Here is a 22377-nt window from a genome sequence, read left to right on the forward strand (position 1 = left end):
CAACGGGAAGAAAAATTGATCATCTTTGACAATGACATTGCGGCCAAGAGAGCATGGATACATGCAGGCTTCCTCCTACCTCCTATTTCTTTTAGTTTCTTTTTTACTCTTAAAGAAGACATAGCATCAATAGTTCAACAAAACAGAACTCTATCACAGATACACAGGATTTAATTTAGAATTTTCTATTATCTGAATTAGGAAAATTAAGACCCATCACTTTTCAGTGTTAAACTTTTCTCACCAAAAATGTGGCCAGTTACCTCCTAGACTGATCCATGTGAGGTGATCTGCACAGTCACTGGCATACATTTAGGACTAGATCAAAGTTAGCAGTCTTCATTATTGTCCTTATCTTTTCAAGGTGGTTATAATCATCATGATTTATTGCTCATTATGAATCTACTGAAGAAAGAATTTGTATATTGAAAAGAATGCATTAGGATTTTACTTCTGTGGTTTGTGCATTGATTTCTTTTCATGTTGGCTGTGGAATAAAGATAAAGCACATTAAGTCCAGATTAAGCCGCATATAAAATTGTGATGTGTGTGACATTTTTACTTTAAAAATGTTTATATTCAGTGCCTCTGATAATAGGTTAAAATAAATACCTTTTGGTGCTATAATGTGTAGTTCTAACAAATGAATTAATTTGATCAAGTCAAAAAGCGTTGGATTGTCAATTAGGATCAAAGCCCAAGGATGCTTCTCTGTCACCTTGTAGCCCTTGTCAATGCCCTTATACTTGTCTTCCAGGTTTCCTCCAAATCTCCCTTCATATCTTTGGTACCCACCCTTCACACCCTTCTGCAGCCAGCCCCATGCTTCAGAACTAACAAAGGGCACCTAGGCCCACCTTTTGGTGCTTGTTGCTAATTATAAACTCCCCATTCTTTCTAGACTTCCTGCTCTGTTGTCCCATTCTCGCACACATCTCAATGGATTAGTCAGAGGAACTAACTTCAGATGTGGTGTTAGGATTCACAGCAGCACTGTGTGGTACTCCTCCTCCAAAACGATTTCAATAGCTCTCTTCATATCCTCTCAAAATATGGTAGGAAGAGCTGAGTGGATACTTGGAAAAGGCTGTTTTTTTGTTTTTTTTTTTTAATGATGCTCAAATCATAAGCATGAAGTTCTGCCTCCTTTTCTGTTTGCTTTGTCTTGTCTTGCTTTCTCTTCTTTAGAAATATTCCTGTGTCTCTTCCTGCTCACCCTCTCCCTATAGAAAGAGGACCATAGCCTACAGAAAGAGGCTATCGATGACGTGATGGGAAGATTTGAGAAAGTACTTCAAAGAACACCATCTTGATGTGAACTCTGTTGAAGAGATTTCTTCAGGAGATTAAGCAGAAAAATGACTGTCAATATGGGAGAAGGGAGGACATTTGTGGCGCAGGGTTATGAAGAATAATGTGAAGCAGAGAGGACTTCAGGCCGTTTCCCACCATCCAACTCCTCGAGGAGGATTTGGTCCGAATTCTGAATCTCTGTTTCTCCAGCTCCCATCACAATGTCCAGCCCATCCTCTGTGCTCCACAATTTGAGCTATTTGTAGAATGAACAGTAGTTACCTGGTAGATCTCCATAGGAAACTTCCAGAAGGAAAATGATTAAGGAAAGAGGAAGAATAATCTAGTAAAAGAAAGATGAGTGCTTGAAGAGAAAGGAGGGAAAAGATAAGGCAGGCAGTAAAGAGCGAAGGATTAGACGGCACAGCCTGGATCTAATATTATCTTCATTAAAAGCTTTTTTTGCAATAAGTGTATCTTATAATCGTTTTAAGCAAATGTGGTTTTCAAAAGTAACAGTTCCTGACAGGTAAAAAAGAAAAATCTTACTCTTTTTACTCTTTTGAGACTATTTTACCACACTAAACAGGACTAGCTCAGGTGGCTAGTTTAAACTCTTTAGTTTTTCAAAAAATTACAGCGTGCCTACGTCATTGCGTCGACAATTCTGATGAAGTTTATACAGTGCCTACCAATAACCATTCTTGTACCTGTGAGTTAATAAAACAGACACCTTAATAAAACCCTAGGGGCGAGGGGACGCCTTTCTTATGAAACTCGGAGGAGCCATCGATCAAGGACTCTTTACTCTTTTGAGCGATGTTGTCCACAGACATTGATATACCTCCCTGGGGGCTATTTCCAGGCAAATATTGCACCTAAGTTGAAGGAGTAGGGAGTTTGCATCTTAATATAAGATTGGTCTCAGGAAATCAAGGACTGTAAAGGACAATAATTAATAAGAAAAAAATGGAGACTATCCACCCAGAGGGTCACCAGTTATCACTAGTGAAAACCACTCTCTGTACTGAATGATGCACACATTTTCCTTCTTCTAATGATCTCATAACAGTTTCTTGCTTTTGGTCCCCTACTGAAAAGAGACCACTGGTGTGTGTATATTTTTTAAAAAAGAATAAAAATCTGTGTGTATGTGTATAAATACATAAACACATAAATGTATATGGAGGGAGAGAGTGAGAGACATAGAACTAGGCAAATAAATCACCTGTTTCCATAGACAGAAAGGAGTGTTGGAAGAAGAATCTGAGTTCTGATCAAAGTTATTACCTCGGAGCTTCTTTTTGCTTAACTCACGCAGTGCTGATCAAGAAGTATGCAAGTTTCAGGCATCAGCCTTACTTCTCTCTGGTCCACACCGTGCAAGAAGCAAATGGAATTTAGGGTACAGGCTAGTAAACTGGGGTCACACACAGAAGAAAGCATTCTGCTTGAAAAAATCTTATATCAAAACCTGATTTTAACCATACTATCTTTTTAAAATAAACATCAAAACCTTGCAATACACTCATATCATCACAGTTAGTAGCTATGGAGGTGTTGTTGCCAAGATAGTTCCAAAAACGACCATTTAAAGCAGGGACATTCTTTTATATTTAAATGATATTAACTTTTCTGTTAAAGCCTCTGCCTAATTTTCCATTGTCGACAGAAAGCTACCATTTCCACCATTGAGGTTAGATTTAAATGTCACTCACGATCAATGGGTTTTTTGAGTTTGAACGTGTTACAGTGTTCTCCCAAATACGCAGGGTGAGTGCGGCACACCCTAGATTCTAGACAGGAGTCTAAGAAAAAAGGGCACCGGTCAACCATGTTGTCCTGTTCAAGCATGCACATGTTTTATTTAAGTATTCTCCAAAGGTCTATTTTTTTTTCCAGCATAATGCAGATATTATGCTATCCTCTGAAATAAGATATATGAATTTCAAACAAAATTGTCAAAAACACATGACCTTGGTTACTCCATATGGTACACAGAAATAATCACATTTCACTTACAATACAGATGCACTTAACACAGGCATCAATAGTCATTCACCACCAACACAGTGTATTTTTAAATCACCTAAAACACCAAAAAGTTTTTTTTTTTCTTTTCCAAAAGCCAAAGAAATGAATAGTTTTGGATAAATGATAAGTTGAAAAGAACTGTCAACTGAAAGGATCTAACTGTGTTTTTTAAAATGTAGTATTAAGAACATGAAAATAGAATTTTTCATTGGGAATCAAGAGACCTAAGTGTTCCTGATTGTGTTTCCTTTATTCTATTTTTTAAAACGTTTTTCAACAAGTGCCATCGAAGAAGTTTCACTATATATTTGCTCTAGAAGCATAAAGTGACATGAGGCAGGTGTTAATATAATTGTTAACATTCACACTTCAGGAAGATTAGTAACTTTTAAAAAGACACCCTAGGGATAAAGCCAGTTCTCCCCGAGAGATAGTAGAGTTTATCTGACTTCCACTCAGCACGTGTTTGTAAATCTACTGTGTGCACAGCCTTGTTCTAGAAGCTATGCTAGAAATGGGAAGCCAGAATTTCTGGCTTTACTTGAAAATGGTTGGATTAATTCCTTGTATGATAATTTTACGATAAGCATTTTCAAATCTCTATAGTAGAGGGATAATTACTAACTCTTTCCATGTAGTGAAGCTAAACTTTACTCCTTACAGTGGTGGTTTGGAATGAACAAAACTTTTCATTTGACATAAAACTTTTTTACACTGTCTACGTGCAGACATGTCTGCTGATAATATTTTAAAGGTGAAAAGATATCAAGCCTTTTCACTTAAATGTACATAGAGACCAATTCTGCATCATCAAACTCCCGTCCTCCTGATTTAGAGGAGGAAATTGCTCCTTGCAAGATACAGGAACCTTTCTGAGATAAATTTGTGCTGCCTTCCCCAGTGGCACAGAAAAGCGTGCTTTCATCAAATACCGCTACATAAAGCGCTCCAGTCTGTCTCTGCATTTCAATTCACATTAGTTATTCTCATAGTGTATTCAAGATCTAAAGCAAAATAAATAGTACATCAAGGGAGATTCGGGGATCACTGGTCCTGTGATATTAGTCCCAGCCAGTTCTTTTCATGAAACTTACAGTGATATATCCAGTATCTGGGCTTTTCCATAACAGCAAAAAGGCGAGAGATAATTCACAGATGTCAATTCCTTCTTTTCTAATTTTTGACAAGGGGATTGATGATGATAATCTACTTACAAGATAATTCGTTGGGGAATACAAAAGTAGGAAAGTCATTTGAACTAGAAAATGTTCGTCCAGTTGATGATGATAAATCCAAAAGAAGGCGCTATAGAAATACAGGAACAGATAATGCACTGTCACAGGGCTACAGTGGACCAAAGAATATTACAGGAAAACATTTATGGCACAAGGGTTTCGGATTAAAAAGTTATCTAAAACCTGGCCACACCAGAAGTTTTTCTATGGAATGCGGCTCTGACTGTTATCTATGAAGATCTGGAAATAAATACAACAACAAAAAAATCCTGATTCCTGGTACAACAGGTGTGTACAATGAATTATTGCAGTTGTAACAGTATCTAGGTGCAAGGTAAAATAATAGTTAATACGGAATTATCTGAACACTTGAGAGTTACTAGTGAGCATCCCCATGAGCAACACTGCAGTTCTAAAAGGAGTTTATTTGCACAGCCCACCATGGAACATGAATGATCAGTTTGTTGTAAGTGCACAGAAATTCCCTCTTTCTACAGTTATAGTTTATCATGCCTATTCTGAAGACAACATAAGGAAACTGAGAGCACTGTCCCAAAGAATTCTAGCATGCATTAGGATGGCTTCCTTCAGTCAATACAAATATGTCATAGGAGTTTCTTCTTTAATACGTAATCATCTTCATCAGAGCCAATGTTCATGGGTTTAACAGGAAAAATTTTTATCAAAATGTTTTCCATATTTTTTTGTTTTGTTTTGTTTTGCATTCCACTGGAACATTATGTTCAAAGGTTTATTTTATTAAAAAAGAGTTCTGGTCATAAGAAGCATCAGTAGGCGGCATTTCATTGTGCTCATTCACAAAGTCGAAGGGCCACAGACCATTCCTCTGCATAACAACAGATCAGACTCTGTCTAGAAATGCCATTTGGTGGTTTTACTTCCATCCTCAAGTTTGGAAGCCTTGTTTTTGTTTCCCTACCAACCTTCTTGCTTTGTCGTTTTTGTCTGCACAAAGTGTATTGTGTCTTCTTCCTTCCACGTGGGGGTTCTTTCCCCAGCCAGCGCTCAAATTCTCTTAGACTTGATTCCAATTGTCTTACAAAGCAGACACTCTGACAACACTCCCCCCTGAGTACTCAGGGGACTCTGGCCTGTCGTCTCCCTCGGGGGTGGTGACTGGAGGTGTTGGGATGCTAATTATTGCTGTAGTCACGTAAGGTTGCTCACAGTTTAGTTTAACGCACTCTTCCATTTTGGCGTTTAAACTGGATCGGCTGATGAGGAAAAAATAGATTTAAGAAAGTAAGTTGTTTCAAGCTTAAAATTTTTTTTTTCCTCCAAGTGAGGAATACACGCTTTCATGTGTATAGGTAAGATTTTAAATGTCTGTGAATGATTACCAAGATTTTAAAAATGAAACACTAAATCTTAAGATAGATTAAAGTGAACATTAGGCAGCTCATTAACATGAAAACAAACGTTAAAAGCCTGCTCAATGTGGTTCAGTTAGCATGTCTCAGAGTGTTTTCTACAAACAGACAAGGAAGAGGATTGGATGAGTTTTGGAAAGCCTAGGTTGAGCAAAATAAAATAGTTTTATTTAAGACAGGACCTCTGAGAGGTTGGCATACCATCATGAAAAGGACTTAAGTATGGTTAGACCACAGTTCTTTTGGTCACAGAATCATTTTTCTATCTTATCTCTTTGGGACCTATGGTGCCCTTAGAGCTCTCAACTTAGCGACAACCAAAAGAACTCAAAAAAGTGAGTCATTACAAATATTTGAAGGTTTTCCCTACTTGGTATTCTTGCAAGAGTTTTATACTCTGTGTGTGAAGTGGGCAAGGGAAAGGAGCAAAGAGGCTAGACATAGGAACTTAAAACTATTTTCTCATGAAAACTTAATTTAAATATTTATGTTCTAAGATTTTCTTTCTAAGCTCTTCTCCGTTTTTTTTTTTATTGTGTTTTGGAATATATGTGAAACAACATAGAGGTAGACTATCTTACAGACAGAAATCTGTCATTGCTCCAATATTTAATATTCTGGTCCCAGAGACATCTGGTTTGTGTAAGTCAACAGAGCCTGAATGCAGAATCTCATCCAAGTTTTCCACAAAGATGGCTGGATGCCAACAAAGAAGTAGTGTTAGGCAGTTAGATAAGCGGGGGCACCAGGTAGATAAGGTGGAGGAGAAGGGGGATGGCTGGAAGACGGTGGTATGCCCACCTTCAGCATAAAGGGGCTTTACTCCCTCTAAATGAGTGCCAGCAGGAAACTAGTTAGAAACCGACACCCGCAACTGCACGGTAGCGACGAAGACCTAACCGGACATGACCCGATGCTTATTGTAATATAATTAGCATTGCAGACTAGGCCCCCACCATGGACTTCTCTGTGTGCATCATGGGTAAGGACATGCGCAAAAGGGGATGAGCATGACTAAGCGCTCCAGGGTCAAGAGCCGCCAATCAATCAAGAGACCGCCTCTCAGCGAGGGTGTAAGACCCGGGACCAAACAAAGACCGGCACCGCTATCTGCCCTTGGATCAGCCGACCTCCAGCTCTTGGAGGTGGACTTTCTCTTTGCTAATAAATCCTTTAAAATCTTTTGCTACACAACACTTCCATCTCCTGTCTGAATTCTCATCTTCAGGTGAGAGAGGTAAGTGGGGTCTTTTCCCTTCCCCTTTTGGGGTAATAGTAGCACTGAATTAATAGCTATCAATGTAAAAATACAAGCTATTTAATTTGAAGAACAGAGTAAAATTACCTGGGCAGAAATTAATCTTTTCAGTGACTCGTCTAGTTTAAATGTACTACTTACTATTACCCATGTATGGTTTTGGTAAAAACAAGTAGCCCATAAAGAGGAACAAGAGGGAAATGCCAATAGAAACACTTCACTTACACTATCTGTAAACGAACTGGGGGTAAACGGTTTCAACATTTCACTTACCTTTATTGGTATTGGATTGATTTTTGTGTTTGTTGGGGTCAAAAATACTGATTCAAAAGGTTCGTGTGGGCATCGTTTGGTTTTTCACAGTTACATTGCCTACGTTGATGTATTTTTGGGGGCTACTGAATACTTTTCAATCACATCAATGTCAATTTAATTTGTGCCTTTTGGTCATATTGACGATCATTTCAGGCCATTGGTGTTTACTGAAGGGGCTCTTGAGTATAGGGAGTACAGATGAGAACCAGTTGCGAGGTTGAAGAGATAGAAACACATTTGTGTGCCTGACCCCTTACCTTCTCTCTTCGTAGTACTGTTACGACTAATGCCTTTGACTCAATGAAAACTACCGTCGACCCATTTTCCCACTTGTTACAGAGCAATTTTGCCTCATTTCAATCCCTAGGAGCTAGGAGGTAGATGCCACCCAGGTAGCAACATGACAGCAGGAGGAGATGTGCTCTGAGAAGCAGCACAGGTGTGCGAACGCACATAGATCAACCCCAGGTACCTGTTCGACAGCGGGGTTCTCTCCACGCATCTAATCTGAATCGTACTGAGCTCTTGCACGCTGCCTCGGTGGCTTCCTGATACGTTGGCATTAGGGATGCGGAAAGTTTTTTTGTGTCGTCTTGAACAGCAAGTGCTGGTGACTCCTTGTTGTGAAGAGAGAGAGGGACTGTGACTCGAGGGACGATTCACTGTTGCGACTTCCATGCAGCTTTCTTCAAAGACCTGCTCATCCACAAACTCGTGATTCTGTTCCACAGTGGCGAGAAATGTGAAGAAAGCACAGAAACACACTTTCACTTTTTAAAAATGTGTTTATTATTTTTTATATTTTATATTATAGTTGATGGACAATATTGTCACATTTTATCTCTAAAAAAAGATTTGAATAGTTTTCTTCTTAGAATTCAAATATGCCCACGTACATTTAGATTATCTAATGGGTAAAAAAACCATTTTCATAATAATTAGAATATCCAAGCCACTTTTCTTTGGCATTTGTGTGAAAGTAAAATCTCTCTAGTTAGGTCTTGAGGCTGATTTGCACAGGCTAATTTAGTATCCGTTTACAGAATAACTTGATCTTGAAATATCATTTATTAATTTAAAAGTAAAATCTGGAACTAAAGATAAAAAACCCTCAAAAATGAATACAAATAATACCCACAGGGAATGTGGAAATTCGCATGTACTTTATTTTTTAAACAAATTGGCAGACTGAAGTTATGAAAAAGAGACGATTTTAATAGAATGTTCCAAGTTAGATTATCTGTTTTGAATTAGCAAATATTTTCACATGGGATTGAAAATACTTTTAATTAGAAAATCAGATGCTTAAAAGACACTTCCCATTCCTCTAGATGCTCCTCTAAAATTCCCAGTGTATAGACAACTTTGACTTCTTAGTTAAATAAGTAAAATATATTTATCAAAATATATCACTTTATATTTGACCCTGAATGAGTTAGCACTGAACTTTTGTGGTCTCCATTCTTATGTCTGTTTTACATCACCGGCTGGACCTGTGATGTCTGCCTGTGTTCTTCTAACTGAGAAGCCAACAGTGATGGATGTCATTTCATATATCACATCTTAGAGAAACACAGTGCAAATTTTGCTTTTAAAATGTTTAATATAAATTGCCCCCTAAGCTGCCTGTGCAAGATTTTACCAGAGAAACATCAGGGAAAACATTTTTGGTCTGAACTGCTAAGGATGACTTCAATTACTCTTTTGTGTGTGTGGGTGGGTGGGTGTGTGGGAACAATCTTAGAGTGGAAGGCTTCACCCATGCCAAATTCCACTTAACCATCTCTCATCCTAAAATATTAGGAAAACAATTGAAGGAATTTACTGGCTAATAGGAAATAGATTGCTTTAGGTACTCATTTTGCCATTTCTTTGCTGAGACAAGCATTTTGAAGTAAATGGAATTTAACATTCTATTTTAAATCCAGAGGACAATATGATCAGACCCGACAGAATTTCATGTTAAATATTAAATTCTATAGAAAAAAGTAGAGCTCACAAAGGATTCACAATCTATTTTCTTCTCTTACAGTGCACCTTTCACACACATGATACAAGTCAGAACGCATGAGAGTCTGATTTATCTCATCAGGGATTGGAAGGGAAGAAGTCATTCTGCTGCTGGTAACCATATATTTTTGTAGGTAGCTCAATTTAAACTATATTCATTGGAGCTAAATAATTTTTGATTTAAAAAGCCCTGAAAGGTAAAATAGTCAAAAAATGAAAATAAAGAGAAAGAAAAAAATAGGGATAAATACATTTGATTATTGTCATCAATTAACTTTCAAAGAGTTGTCTTAATAAGGTATAGTTCATTATTTAAAATATAAATGTAGTTAGTTAACCACCCTGTTTAAAGCCCTGAAATAATCTGCCATATATAATAAGATAAGAACCAACACTCTTCAGGTGCCTCCCAAACCCCTTTATCAGGTCCCCGCCTTCCTCTGCACCTCCACTGGTGCCACGCAGCACTCTCTCCTTCTGACCACCCTCAAGTTCTTTTACTTCCTCTTAAGCCAAGTTCCAGCCTTCCTCAGGTGCTTATACCACCTGTTAGCCCCTTCATTTCTGTGCTTAACTCATAGTCATCCAGTGGGTCTCAACTCACGCTTCTCCAGGAAGCCTGGCCTCACCCTGTACCCTTTGGCTCTGCCATCTTAGCCCCTAGTCTACTATGGCCCCACTGTCGCTTCCCCGGCTCCTCATCCTTCTCCAGTAACTTCCAGTGTTTTGTCCCATACCTGGAGGCTCCAGTGGGGCAGAGGCCACACCTGACTTCATTCATGGTGTGTCTTGGGTTTGGCTCTCTGTCCTGCACATATAGGCAAGTAAGACATTTCTGTTGAATGACTCTACAGACAGGTACATGAATAAATGGATGGACGGTATGTTGGAATTGAGAATACAGATATGTGTCTCAAGCGAGTGAACCAGCAATCTTAATTCAAATATGGTGAAAGTTTTATTCTGCTCTGTGGTCATAGATTGTGATCCCTTTTGACAAGTTATCCAGAGAAGAGATGCCTTTGTTAAAGAGGAGGTCCAACAGGGAGCTTACAAAGTGGAGAAATGCAGACTCAATCCTCAGCCCCATGGGGCACGCCATTAGTTACATGTGCCATTTTTCTTATGAGAACAGATAGTTTTTATTATCTGCCCCTGCTCATTATACCCATGAATGAAAGAAACTCTTATATCTAGTTATTCTCTATTTTTTGTGTTATTGCTATTGCTGTTGCCTTTATCCAGATGTGAGGAACACTTGAAATTCATTTTTTTCCTCTTATTTAATCAGCATTTTAAGAATCAAGAGAAAAAAAATATTTTATAGGACTTGCAGTCAGCTCTTGGAAGACAACTTTCCATCTGCATTAAACGGATAGTGTTAAGACAATCACTAAGGATAAAAACATTGTAAATAAGTCTCTAAAATACTTCTTAGGTTGACATATCACTTCAGTCTTTCAAAGTAATTTCAATTCTTGTCGATTTTTTCTTGTTTTGTTTTTAGTGTATTTTCCAGTAATGCAGACAGTGAACTCATGCTTGGAAGCATTAAGTACTCACAAAAGCCAGTGGGATTACTGTCTGAGTTACGGGGGCAGGCAGCCCTGCCTTTGCCTTACCGTGGTTTTCTCCAGGCAGTGAAGCAGGTGGTGGTGCTGGGTTTCAAAGCTGGAGCCGGATTTGCTAACAAAGGCTTGCTCGTCCTCGGAGGACTGTTAACAAGGAGAAGACAGGAGGGCTTTCTATTTATTGGCAAACAATGAGAACCTCAGTCACATATTTCTGCAGAGAGATCTGGCCTCATTCCCGAGATTAAATGGCAGCATTTTATTTATGTATCTATTTTTAACTGAAAAGGATCAAATGTAGAGTTGCTTTTGAGTTTGATAATCAGCATTTACATTTTCGTCAAATTAGCAGTCTGGCCTTTTAGACTTGTCTCCCCGAATTGAAAATTTAATTCCCTTTTACTCATTCATCTACCAACTACCTCTGAAAGCCTATGAGCCATTATTTTTGGATAATAATATTTAATCTAGTACTTATAATAATAATAATAATCCTGAAACCACCATAATGCTCACCGACACAGAAGCTATTATGTAAGTAAAGATGATTGAAATCCTAAATATTAAAGGAAAAGTTTTCAGGTGAAAGTAAAGTTTCTCCAATTGCATTTCACTCGGTGCGACCTGTGTAACACTGAATGGTGTTCCCCCTCTGGTAAAAATAAAACAACACATCACGGCACCCCCTTATTGCCACCCAAATGAACTTTTCATACATAATTTTGGGGAAAAAAAGCCTAGGTATTTGAGTTGTTGAGAATTTTTGATCTTCCCCATGTTTACATGAGCTCGTGCAGAAATATCGCCCGATTGTGACTGAGAATCACCATTCACCTGCAATATTTCAGAGCCCAGTTTCTAGCTGACTACAGTCAGTAAGACAGTGCAGGGCGAAGTTATTAAAAAAAAAATGACCATTTTGTTGTGTCGTAGCTATGTTCGTAATTACCAACAATAAAGTTACATGGTTAAGCAGAACTAAATCAATATTGCCCCAATAAATTGAACATGAAAAGAGGGGAACATTTGGACCATACCTGAAGTTGGTTACTGAGTAAGCCGTTCCGTTTGCTCTGCATGTAAGCGTTGGCACTTCCAGTTTTGGCTGCCCGGATCCTGGCCAGTCTGGCTTTCTATAGGAGGGGAAAAAAAGAAGTGTCCTCTGAAGATTTATGACTGGTTTTCTTAAAACAGTGAGAGCACTCTTATATTGTCCTAATGTCAGCATACATATCTTTCAAAGCATGCCACTTTTCACATGTAACGGCTGAAAAGTAAACTTTCACCATTTGAGTGCTTGGTTTTAGTTAATACTCATCAGTGAGCTCAGTGAATGGCTTTGGAGTTGGGTTATAGGTTTAAGAATTGTAATTAAGTCCTTACAGTAAGATCAAGTTATTTCAGTGGTGTTTCGGTCCATTGTGTCAAGAGAAAAATCGTCGTATTACTTAAATTTTTCACTGATCCCAATCTGAGTAACTTAATGAAATGGAGACTCAGCACACCAGCTGCCAACTTCTTTTCATTTAAACTAATGACTTTTTAAAATTTAGTAATTAAGTTCCAGAAACCTATGGCCTTTCTATTCTTTCTTTCTCTCTTCCTCCCCTCCTCCCACTTCCTTCCTTCCTGAAAAAAAAAAAAAAAAAAAAACTATTAAATTGTATCTGTATCATTAAACATCATATTTTGCTTTTGCAATTATTTTGTTGGATTGGCCAATGTGGATCCTGTACCGATCATTATGGGCTTTCTAGGAAAAAAATCCGTAAATGTATCCACTTTGTCTACTGCACAGATCCACGCCGCAGCACGCCCTCCTCATTCCTACTTCTCTCTTGAATTTGTTGAAATGAAGAACATAGGGAGCCACTCCGAAAGACGTCTAACATTATTTAAAAATTTTAAAGCATTTATGCACAGAGAATGTTCTTCAGTGTAGAGGGTTGAGGGTGGTCACTGCAACTGTTCACAGTTACAGCAAGATCGCCAAGGTGGTGTTACCGAGTGAACTGGGTGTCTGGCTGGACTTTGGGTTTTCCATTCCACTTTCCAACTGCTGCTGTGTATCTGCCCCAGACTGCCATGGTATGAGCCTGCTTTCCAGTTCCTGGAGAGCACGATTTGGGTGGCCATGCTGCTTGTACGGCACATGTCTAGCAAGCGTATGTGAGGAAGCAACTGGAATGGCTTGGGGAAGAACCTCCTTGTAAAATTCCGCTACGGTGACTCCTCCTTTCCCCATTCTAAACAACCCCAAGAGACTGTCTTTCATCATTAGCCCTGTAATCTTCTTGTTAATAAAAAATTTTAATAATCTATATTTTTAAATGGAAAATGAATATATACATATGATAAAATTTTTGACACTACAAAAGTACATGAAAACCAGGGAAGTCTCTCTGGGCTTACCTACTCCTAACTGTCCTTCAGAGCCAACCACTAGCAATATTTCTAGAGAATCTTATCAGAAATATTCCAGGCATATAAAAGCAAATATATAAATTCTTATGTATATATCACATATAGTTTTACTCAGTTGGGAGACTAAGGTGCACACACTTGTGCACTCAGCCTTTTTCATTTAACACAGGTGGGACTCTTCCCATAGCTGCATATATAGAACCACTTCATTTATTTATGGATGTGTAATATGCCACTGTAGGAATGCAGCCTCATATATTTAGCAAGCCAATCACAATTAATTTTTAAGGCATTTTTTTTGCTACCATAAGCAATGCGGCCTGCTTTAAACACCATGATGAGCTGGTCTGCAAGACACATTTCTAGAAGCAGAATTATTCCTAGATCAAAGGGTGTGTGTGTGTGTGTGTGTGTGTGTGTGTGTGTGTGTGTGTTTTGTTTGATAGGTTTTACCAGATTTCCCTCCAAAGTTGTACCAAAGTGCCCCTTTGCCCACAGCGTTTGAGAGTAGCACTGAGACATTGGAAGCTCTCAAAATAGCATTAAGATATCATATGGCTTCAACCGCACACCTTCTCTCTTCCTCCGTGAATTTCTTTTTCCTGTGTGCTGATCCCAGCTTAAAATAATACTCGGTACAGAGATCATATTTGTAAGTGATAGGACAAAGAGACACATTTCACTCTTTGTTGTCAGGGTAGTGTTTAGATCACTCAACATATTGAGGCAACACTAGAGAATGAAGTTGGAAGTTAGAAAATGTTTTAACTTCAAAAGCTGCGCTGTACAGTCAGGAATTCAGGACAGACTCAACACAACAATGAGAAGTGACAAGAGCATTTGGAAATGACTTAGAATTGACATAATGATTCAGAAATAAGTAACGTAAATATACATTGGGTTTCCAGAAAAGGGTTATTGTTGAAACTTCAGTCCTAAAGTCTCATCAGTCTCCTGGAACATTCAGTGCTTTCTTTGGTTCCCGTCCTCCCCCCGTCCTCCCCTCTCCACCTCCCCCCCGTCTTTCTTTCTTTTTTTTTTTTTTTGCAACCACTGCATGTAATTATATTGCCTATATCATAGTTATCAGTCTCACCTATGTCATTCTCCAAGTATTTAGCCTCAAGTATTAGGAAATATTATTTTCTTTCTTAAATGAGACATTTACATTAACCGAAAGTACTGTCCAACAAAGGAAAATTACATATTTCCCAGAATAGAAAACCTCTATATTGTGGCAACCACCACCACAGAAGTAGTTTTAAGTTTACGGAAAAAGAAACAGTTGTTTTAGAGGCAGAATAGCCATTTTTTTCTAAGTCATATACTGTGTTGGAAAAAGAACCTCCCATCTCAGTTCCATTCACGACTTATCTTTCATTTTACTACAATAATTGTACAAGTTAATGGGTTTACTTGGTCTTGTGGAGCGCTGTGCCAAATGTCTGTTGAAGGCTAGCCTTCAACCAGAATCCCAGCAATATTAGATTAATAAATAAAAATAAGTAGAAGACCTGAAAAATATGAGGCATGGCCCCTGCTCTCAAGATACATTAAAATTTGGCTAAGATGAAAGATAAGTCAACCAGAATTGCCAAACAGGGGCTTCAGACAGCAAGTAACATAAGATTTGGGGGAAAGGAAGAAATGATTGTTAGTTGGTCTGTAAAGAGAAGGTTTTATTGAGGAAGAAGGACTGAGGACAGTAAGATTCAGAAATTTGAAGCGAGTTAAGAAAAGAGACTAAATGTTTCTTCATATTCTGCCATTATATTCTGTGGTGTGTGTGGTGTGTGTGGTGTGTGTGTGTGTATGTGTGCATAGGAATGGATTTTCTTAAGATACTGAACATGTGCTATTTTAATTGAAACAAGCAAGTGCCAATATGCAAGATTGTCTTTTTTTTTTTTTCACTTAAACCCTCCACAAAGTGGTTAAATCTTTCCTCTGAATATAGCATTGTGTATATTTCTAATTGTGTATAAATTTTTGCTTAAGCTTGGTGCTGGCAATGAGACTAAATACCGAAAATTCTGCTTTAAAAATATTTTGTAATGTTATTCATTATTCAGTTTGATTGGTATTATTATTGAATGGCTATCTTGCTTGATGGAATTAGTTGGGCTTTTTTGGTAAAACTTTGATATTTATCAAATCACCCAGTTCCAGATAAATCTAAACTATCTTAGCCTAACGAATGTTTATTTTTTAAAAATATTTCCTGGGAAGGAAAACAGAAAATATCCCTTGGTAATTTATTTAGTTCCATGCCCACCATTCTTTCTTAAATGTCTATATTCTGTTTATTGGTCATAGACTATTCACTGGACATATCACATTAGGTTATTGTACTTGGCTTTATTAAGCCAATTTTTCTAGTAATCACGATATGTAAAATTCATTGCATTAAGGCAGAAACTTAGAATATAGGAGATACTTTAAATATACAAAAAATTCATAAAACATGCTTTTCAATTTAGTGTACTTTTAAATGTCATATTTATGTACTTTTGATTTCTAAATTTATTTAGACCAAAAAAAAAAAAAACCTTCTAAAAACATTCTAAGATTTCCTTTATTGATTTGCTTGTTGCAGATGACAAAGTTTGAAAAAAATACAGATATTTTGAAAGTTGGTTTATTTGAAAATCAGATTTGTACTTCCTACAGTTTTCATGCAGGTCACTCATTTTTTGGCATGGAGAAAATGAATTATAGGTAGCTTGTATTAAAGATGAAATTTCTAGAATGGAGTTGGATGGATGCTGGGGAGCTAAGCTTTTTGTAGGATTTCTGTTCTTTTAAACAATGCACATGTGTGCCCAGTAGAGGGACTGCAGTGTGTGGGCAGAGCCGCAGCGGTAGTGCGTGGCAGTCTCTGATGGGGGCCAACTGTGCCCCAAATTCCTCCATCTCTGCTTGTGAAAGGTGTGCCCCACATGAGACTATAACTGTCCAGAGGGTGCCTTTTTCTACCCCTCCTTCTTATTGGATTACCAGTTTTATTGTATTCATGTTAACTAGACTATTCATTACCATTCTTTGTAATAATTCAAGGCTAGGTGCTTGTCCAAAAATGGGGGATTCGGCAAAACAAGAAACTACAAGTCTGAAAGAGTGATTCTTTGCTTAAAAAAAAAAAAAAGCAATTCTCTGACAATGGATATAAACAAGTTCTCTGGACAAATATGCTATGTGACCATACTGATTAATATGAACTTTCTAATGAGTTACTTTATGAGATTTTACACTGTATACTGTACAAAGTATAAAGTATACTTTTAATTTTACTAAAGAGATCAACATTGTGCAAAAGCATGTTTAAAATCTTGTTCTAGGACTACCTACAAAGCCAATTATGAATTGCACCAAGACCCATCATGATATTTTATAGTTATACCACATTACCCAGATTGTGCATCCACTTAAATCATGGTTATGAATGGTTTTTGGATATTTAAAAAATGAGTCTATTCTTAAAGGACATGATATAATATCCATGAAGAGTCTTAGAAATCTAGCACCATAACCCCGAGGAAACTATAAAAGAGATTTCCATAATTACTTCTAAGCCACAAGGGCCCTGACTTGCAAGGTGGCTATTTTAACAAAGAATGGGGAGGGGAAGTGTGCTAACGTTTAGCCAGTTTTTCTGAGATGCAGCCTGGCATCGTGTTTAAGTGTCTAAACCTGGGAGCCAGATCCCTTGGATAGAGTGATGGCTCTGCAGTTTGTTAAGTCTGTGATCTTAGAATTTCTCAATTTCTGGGTAATTTTAGGGTTCTCATCTATGAAATAGGAATAATAATGGTAACTAACTCCTAGATTTGTTAAGAAGATTATATGAATTATTATTTTTTTAAAAAACATCAAACCAATACCTGGCACATAGTAGTAAATGTTAAATTTACTTGAATATTTGGCTGGTTAAATAGACACCACTAAATGTTAAATATTGTTAATATTATGACATGCTTATATAGATTTATATACATTTACATATAATCTTAATCTTATTGTGAGGTAGGTATTGTCTTCCCCATTTCACAGATGAGTATGCAGCCTGTTTACTCTGACAGGGATGAGTTAATTGATGTGACATTCAGAGAAACCGTAAACTGCTGGGCCAAAAATAAAACTCAGCTACTAATGATCAGATTTCTCCTACTTCCTGTGTCAACTACACTGAATAGCTGAGACATATTTTGGTGCCCTTTGATTGCCCTGGTCGACTAGAACCAGCTTGATCCCTGATGGACAGAGACTAAATGAATCAGATCTAGAAATCTGATTCTAATACAATTTGCCAAGAATTTACCTTTGATTTTAGTATTCTCATTAGTGCTTTTCACCAAATATTTCTTTCTCCCTGCCTCTGGTTGCATCAGAGGATTGTATTTCCCTGGCCATTTTGCTTGTATTGTTTGTTTTCTGGTGGGGGAGGTAATTAGGTTTCTTCATTGGTTTCCACTTGGAGGAGGTACCGGGGATTGAACCCGGCACCTCTTGGGTGCTGAGCATGCGCTCTACCACTGGAGCTATACCTTTCCCCCTCCCTGCCCATTCTGAAGTTACACCTGGCTATGAGATCTGCCAATGCAGCAGAGAGGGAAGTGACTTGGCCCACTTCCAGGAGGAGGTTTTAGGAGTTAGTGTGTGATTCATCATGTCCTTCTACCCCTGCCTGAATGATGGCAAAAGTACACCGTCAAGACAGAGTTTCTGTCATTAGACCAGTAAGGACCTGTGGCATGATTAAGAAATATTCCTTGTTGTTTTAAGCCACTAAGATATTAAGGCTCTTTTTTTTCATTAAGGCGCTAAGATATTAACTTAGCTTGTGCTGACCGGTGCAGCTATCGACCAAACCCAGAACACTGAATAGCCAGCAGGGGATTTTAAAGCTCACTATAAAAAGTGGGAGATGCTAAATCATGGTTGCACAGAACTGAATACACACCTTTTGTGCTCTCCGTTTGTCTGCTCGTTGATTTTGGTGGTAGATCCGACTGAAGTTGGAAACAATCACTGGGACAGGCAGAGCAATGACCAAGACCCCACTCAGCGAGCAGATGGAACCAAAAATCTTCCCTGCTATGGTTTTTGGTACCATGTCACCATACCTTGGGTTAGAGAAAAGAAAAATATGTTGTTTTAAGTCACAGAAAGTTATTTCCAACTGCTATAAACAGTTTCTATCTTTAAATCAAGTGACTTTTTTTTTTTGGACCCAATCTATCTCTACTTCATGGCTAAAATATACAAGGCTTAAGACTTTAATAAACCAAACATTGTGAATATCTGAGTATAAAAATTACCTTTCAACCTTGCAGAAATTGATTCTAACATTTAGAGATTGCTTTGATTAGAAAATATTTTAAGCCAGATGATATAATGATAGCTCTTCAATTTTTAAAAAAATATGACATGGCATGGTTTTTTACATTTATTTATAGTCAATATTTCCATGCCAAATTGTATAGTCCACATAACACTCTTTTCCACTTAATTTTTTTCAACATTGGACTGGTTATGAAATTTAAATAGAAAAAGATACATCACATTCCTTCCATCAGATATAATCTCTTGAAAAAAATGAACTTCTTGAGGTCCCATTAATCTTGCTTGTGAAACCCAATGGCCGTTTCTCCATGATGATCCTACTGAATCTCTTATTTGTGTTGGAATTGTTCTCTCTCTCCTTCAAACACTTTCTGCTGGTTTCAGTGTTAGCACGTTCCCTTAGTGGCCCTCCACCTCACTGGCTGCTTCTTCTCCATCTTCTTTCCTGGCCCCTTCTCCCTTATCTGGCTTCTAAATCTTGGAGCGATTTAGGTCTCAGGATTTTCTCTTCTCCATATAAACCTTCTTCCTATGTTATTTTATCCAATCCCCTAGCTTAAAACTATCCATAAGCTGCTGGCTCAGTCATTTACATTGACAGCACTGATGTCTATCTTGAAAATCAGACTCATCTCTTCGGTGACTTCTGCTCTGATTATTCCAGCCACTAGAGGTTTAAGAGCCAATTAAAACTTAAATTAGTCAAAAAGGAACTCACTTCCCTAGCTTCCTTTACCCCCCTCAGATGTGCTCCTCTCACAGTCTGCCACCTCGAATTTAATGGAACCACAAACCGCTCAGTTGCTCTTATCAAAACTGAAAGAGACACTCAGTCTTCAATCCAAGCATCTCATTTCTCAGCTAGTCTTGTTGTCTCAGCCCAAACCAAATCATATCCCATCTGGGTTTCCCTCCTCAACCTCCATTTCCCCACAATAGTGTAAGTCATCATCATTGCTTACCAGAGCCACAGACAATGCTTCTTTTTTTTAAAAAAAAATCTTACTTATTATTGTATTATTTAATTATTTTATTTTGGCAGAAGCGGGGAGGTAATTAGGTTTATTTATTTTTAGAGGAGGTACTGGGGATTGAACCCAGGAACTTGTGCATGCCAAGCATGCACCCTACCACTTGAGCTATACCCTCCCCCAGGTAACACTTCTTACTTGAACTTTCTTTTCTGCATTTACCATTTTACAATTCATGCCAACATAGCAGCCTGAGTTATGGCTTTAAAAATGGAGATTGGGCTGTTGCTACTTTGCTTAAACCTTCTAATAAACTTGAAATGAAAATAAATCCAAACTCCTCACTTTTGCCTCCAACAGCCTACAGCATTTAGTTTCTGGCTCTATTCCACACCCCCTTCTCCCAAACCCCCTGTCCTCTGGCCACACTGGCCATCTGGCTTTCTTTCACTGTGCAGCCCCAGACCATCATTATTCAGGTTGAGACTGAAACGTCTCCATTCCAGAGGTTATTCTCTGGCCATCTTACCCACATTGGTATTATTCTTTTCCTCCGGTCTTTCTCTATAGCAACTTCCTATTTGGTTACCTTCACACTATGTATTAACACATGTTATCTCCTAATTTGTCAGTGGGTCTATTCTTTGTCTCCCACATGCCCTGCCAACATTAGAACATGGCCTCGATGAAGCAGGAGCTGCTCACTGTTGTTTCTCACTAGCACAAAGCAGGCCCTTGATAAATATTGGTTAAATGAATATCTTTTCACTACCTTACTGAGACAGAGTTCTTCTAAGAGTTCATTCCTGGGGAGCAGGACAAGGAGGAGGTCTTTTTTTTTTTTTAATTGAAGTAGAAGTGACATAGAACATTATATCAGTTTCAGGTGTAGACATATTGATTTGATACGCGTATTTTTCTTGAGATGTAAGTGACATATAACATTACATTCATTTCAAGGAGATCTTCTGGTCGTATTATTGCAGAAGTTACTCAGCTGCACCTGCGGGGCTCTGACCACCCCCTGCTCACTTCAGGGTGGTGGGGAGCTTAGCGTGCTGAGAGTTTAGTCCTTAGAAACAGGGTTCAGGGGCACTCAGATACTGGAGTCCACACTCGGGGAGTTTAGGCTTACTTGGGGATACCCTGTATCTTGAGGGGCGGTCTAGGACATGGTCATGCTAATTAACTCTGTTTTTGTGGGGAAACATTTGTGTGTCAATATGGAGATGGAAGTTGCAGAAGAACTGGCCCAGGAGCTGCTGCTGAGAGTGACAGCAGGCTACGCTGACCAGCACCGCATTCGGGGACCCCCTTCCAGGCTCTGGTCCTCTGCTCTGAAGGCGCAGTTACTCATTCTTGTCAGTGTTTGCGGGTGATCAGAAGTTGAGCTAATTCACTGTAACTGAAACTCCCACACAGTTTGGGCATCAGAATGACGGTATTAATTTATAGTAAAAACAAAACAAAACAACCCAAGAACTGGGATGCTGGGTCCACATGGAACAGGGTCTCTCTCCATAGTCCATCAGGGGAGCTAAATCATAATCTGAAGATTATGTTAGTGAGGAAACAGTTGAAGGAATTTACAAGGTGAGCACAGAAGGCTTGAGGACCTTCTTACCATAAAGATATGTCAGTGGAATTGGAACATCTACTTTTTATACAATACAATTCCCACGTTCATGACAGTTGGCAGTGAGTGCCCGGCCATCTTTTATAAACACCTTCTTTCCCTTTGCACTGACTATGCGGCAGGCCCTGGAGAAGTCTATGACACACACATCCTGCCTTACATGCATACATACAAGCAGCTTTTCAAAAAAGGGGTTTGATTTTTTTAAGAGAGATTTGATTTTTCAAGTCTAATGATTAGGATCCAAAAAGTGCTTCTCAAAAAGGAAAGTAAATAAAACTCAACAGTTTGTTGTATCCAGAGAAGACAAGCACTGAGTCCATGCGATTAAAATAAAACCTTTACATATAAAAACATGAAATGAAATAGCTAAGTGAATCCATCCTATAGTTTTTCCTGCCTCTAAGAGATTTTTTTTAAATGACTAGCACTTTTTGTATTTTAGGCTCACTATGTCCTCGTGTTGGCAAGGCAAGCATGCTTGTAATTATTGGGGAAAATTAAGGGCTAAACTGAACCCAAGGCTCAGTAAGACTTTAAGGAGACAGGAGATCGGTAAGTTCAGAGGGCAGATGGCGGTGGTGATAGGAATGGGGGTAGTCACGCCCTCGGAAAGTCACAATGAGAAGGGAGAAAGTAGATTCTGAGGGATTCAGTCAAAGGGACTCTGGGCCAATTGATAAAGCAGGTTTCCCAGGGAAAGCAATTTTTGATGAGGTGCCTGGGATTAAGCTAGAAAAATAACCATTGCAAATCCTTTTCGAATGTCAACAGAGATTATGATTTAAATAAATAAAGCAGCAAGTGAACTTGTTACTCAACGGGAAAAAAAAAAGTGGGTAAAATGAAATATCTTGTTCGTTTGGTAACAAAATAATAGAAAGTGAGGACATGAA

The 22377-nt window shown here is 38.3% G+C and overlaps 1 protein-coding gene across 1 annotated transcript in view; it reads right to left on the minus strand.

The window, feature by feature from the left end:
- Positions 1-3130: 3130 nt before the first annotated feature.
- The window catches only part of KCND2 (potassium voltage-gated channel subfamily D member 2), a 457805-nt gene continuing 438558 nt past the window's right edge, over positions 3131-22377 (minus strand). Inside the window, exons 2-6 of the mRNA XM_010975585.3 lie at positions 18492-18654; positions 12145-12240; positions 11159-11251; positions 7999-8246; positions 3131-5797 (exon numbers count right to left, since the gene is read on the minus strand). Coding sequence (XP_010973887.2) covers positions 5620-5797; positions 7999-8246; positions 11159-11251; positions 12145-12240; positions 18492-18654 — 778 coding nt within the window. The 3' untranslated portion in view covers positions 3131-5619. The remainder of the gene's footprint in view (positions 5798-7998; positions 8247-11158; positions 11252-12144; positions 12241-18491; positions 18655-22377) is intronic.

Source organism: Camelus dromedarius, chromosome 7 (assembly GCF_036321535.1).
Source record: "Camelus dromedarius isolate mCamDro1 chromosome 7, mCamDro1.pat, whole genome shotgun sequence".
NCBI classification, from domain to species: Eukaryota; Metazoa; Chordata; class Mammalia; order Artiodactyla; family Camelidae; genus Camelus; species Camelus dromedarius.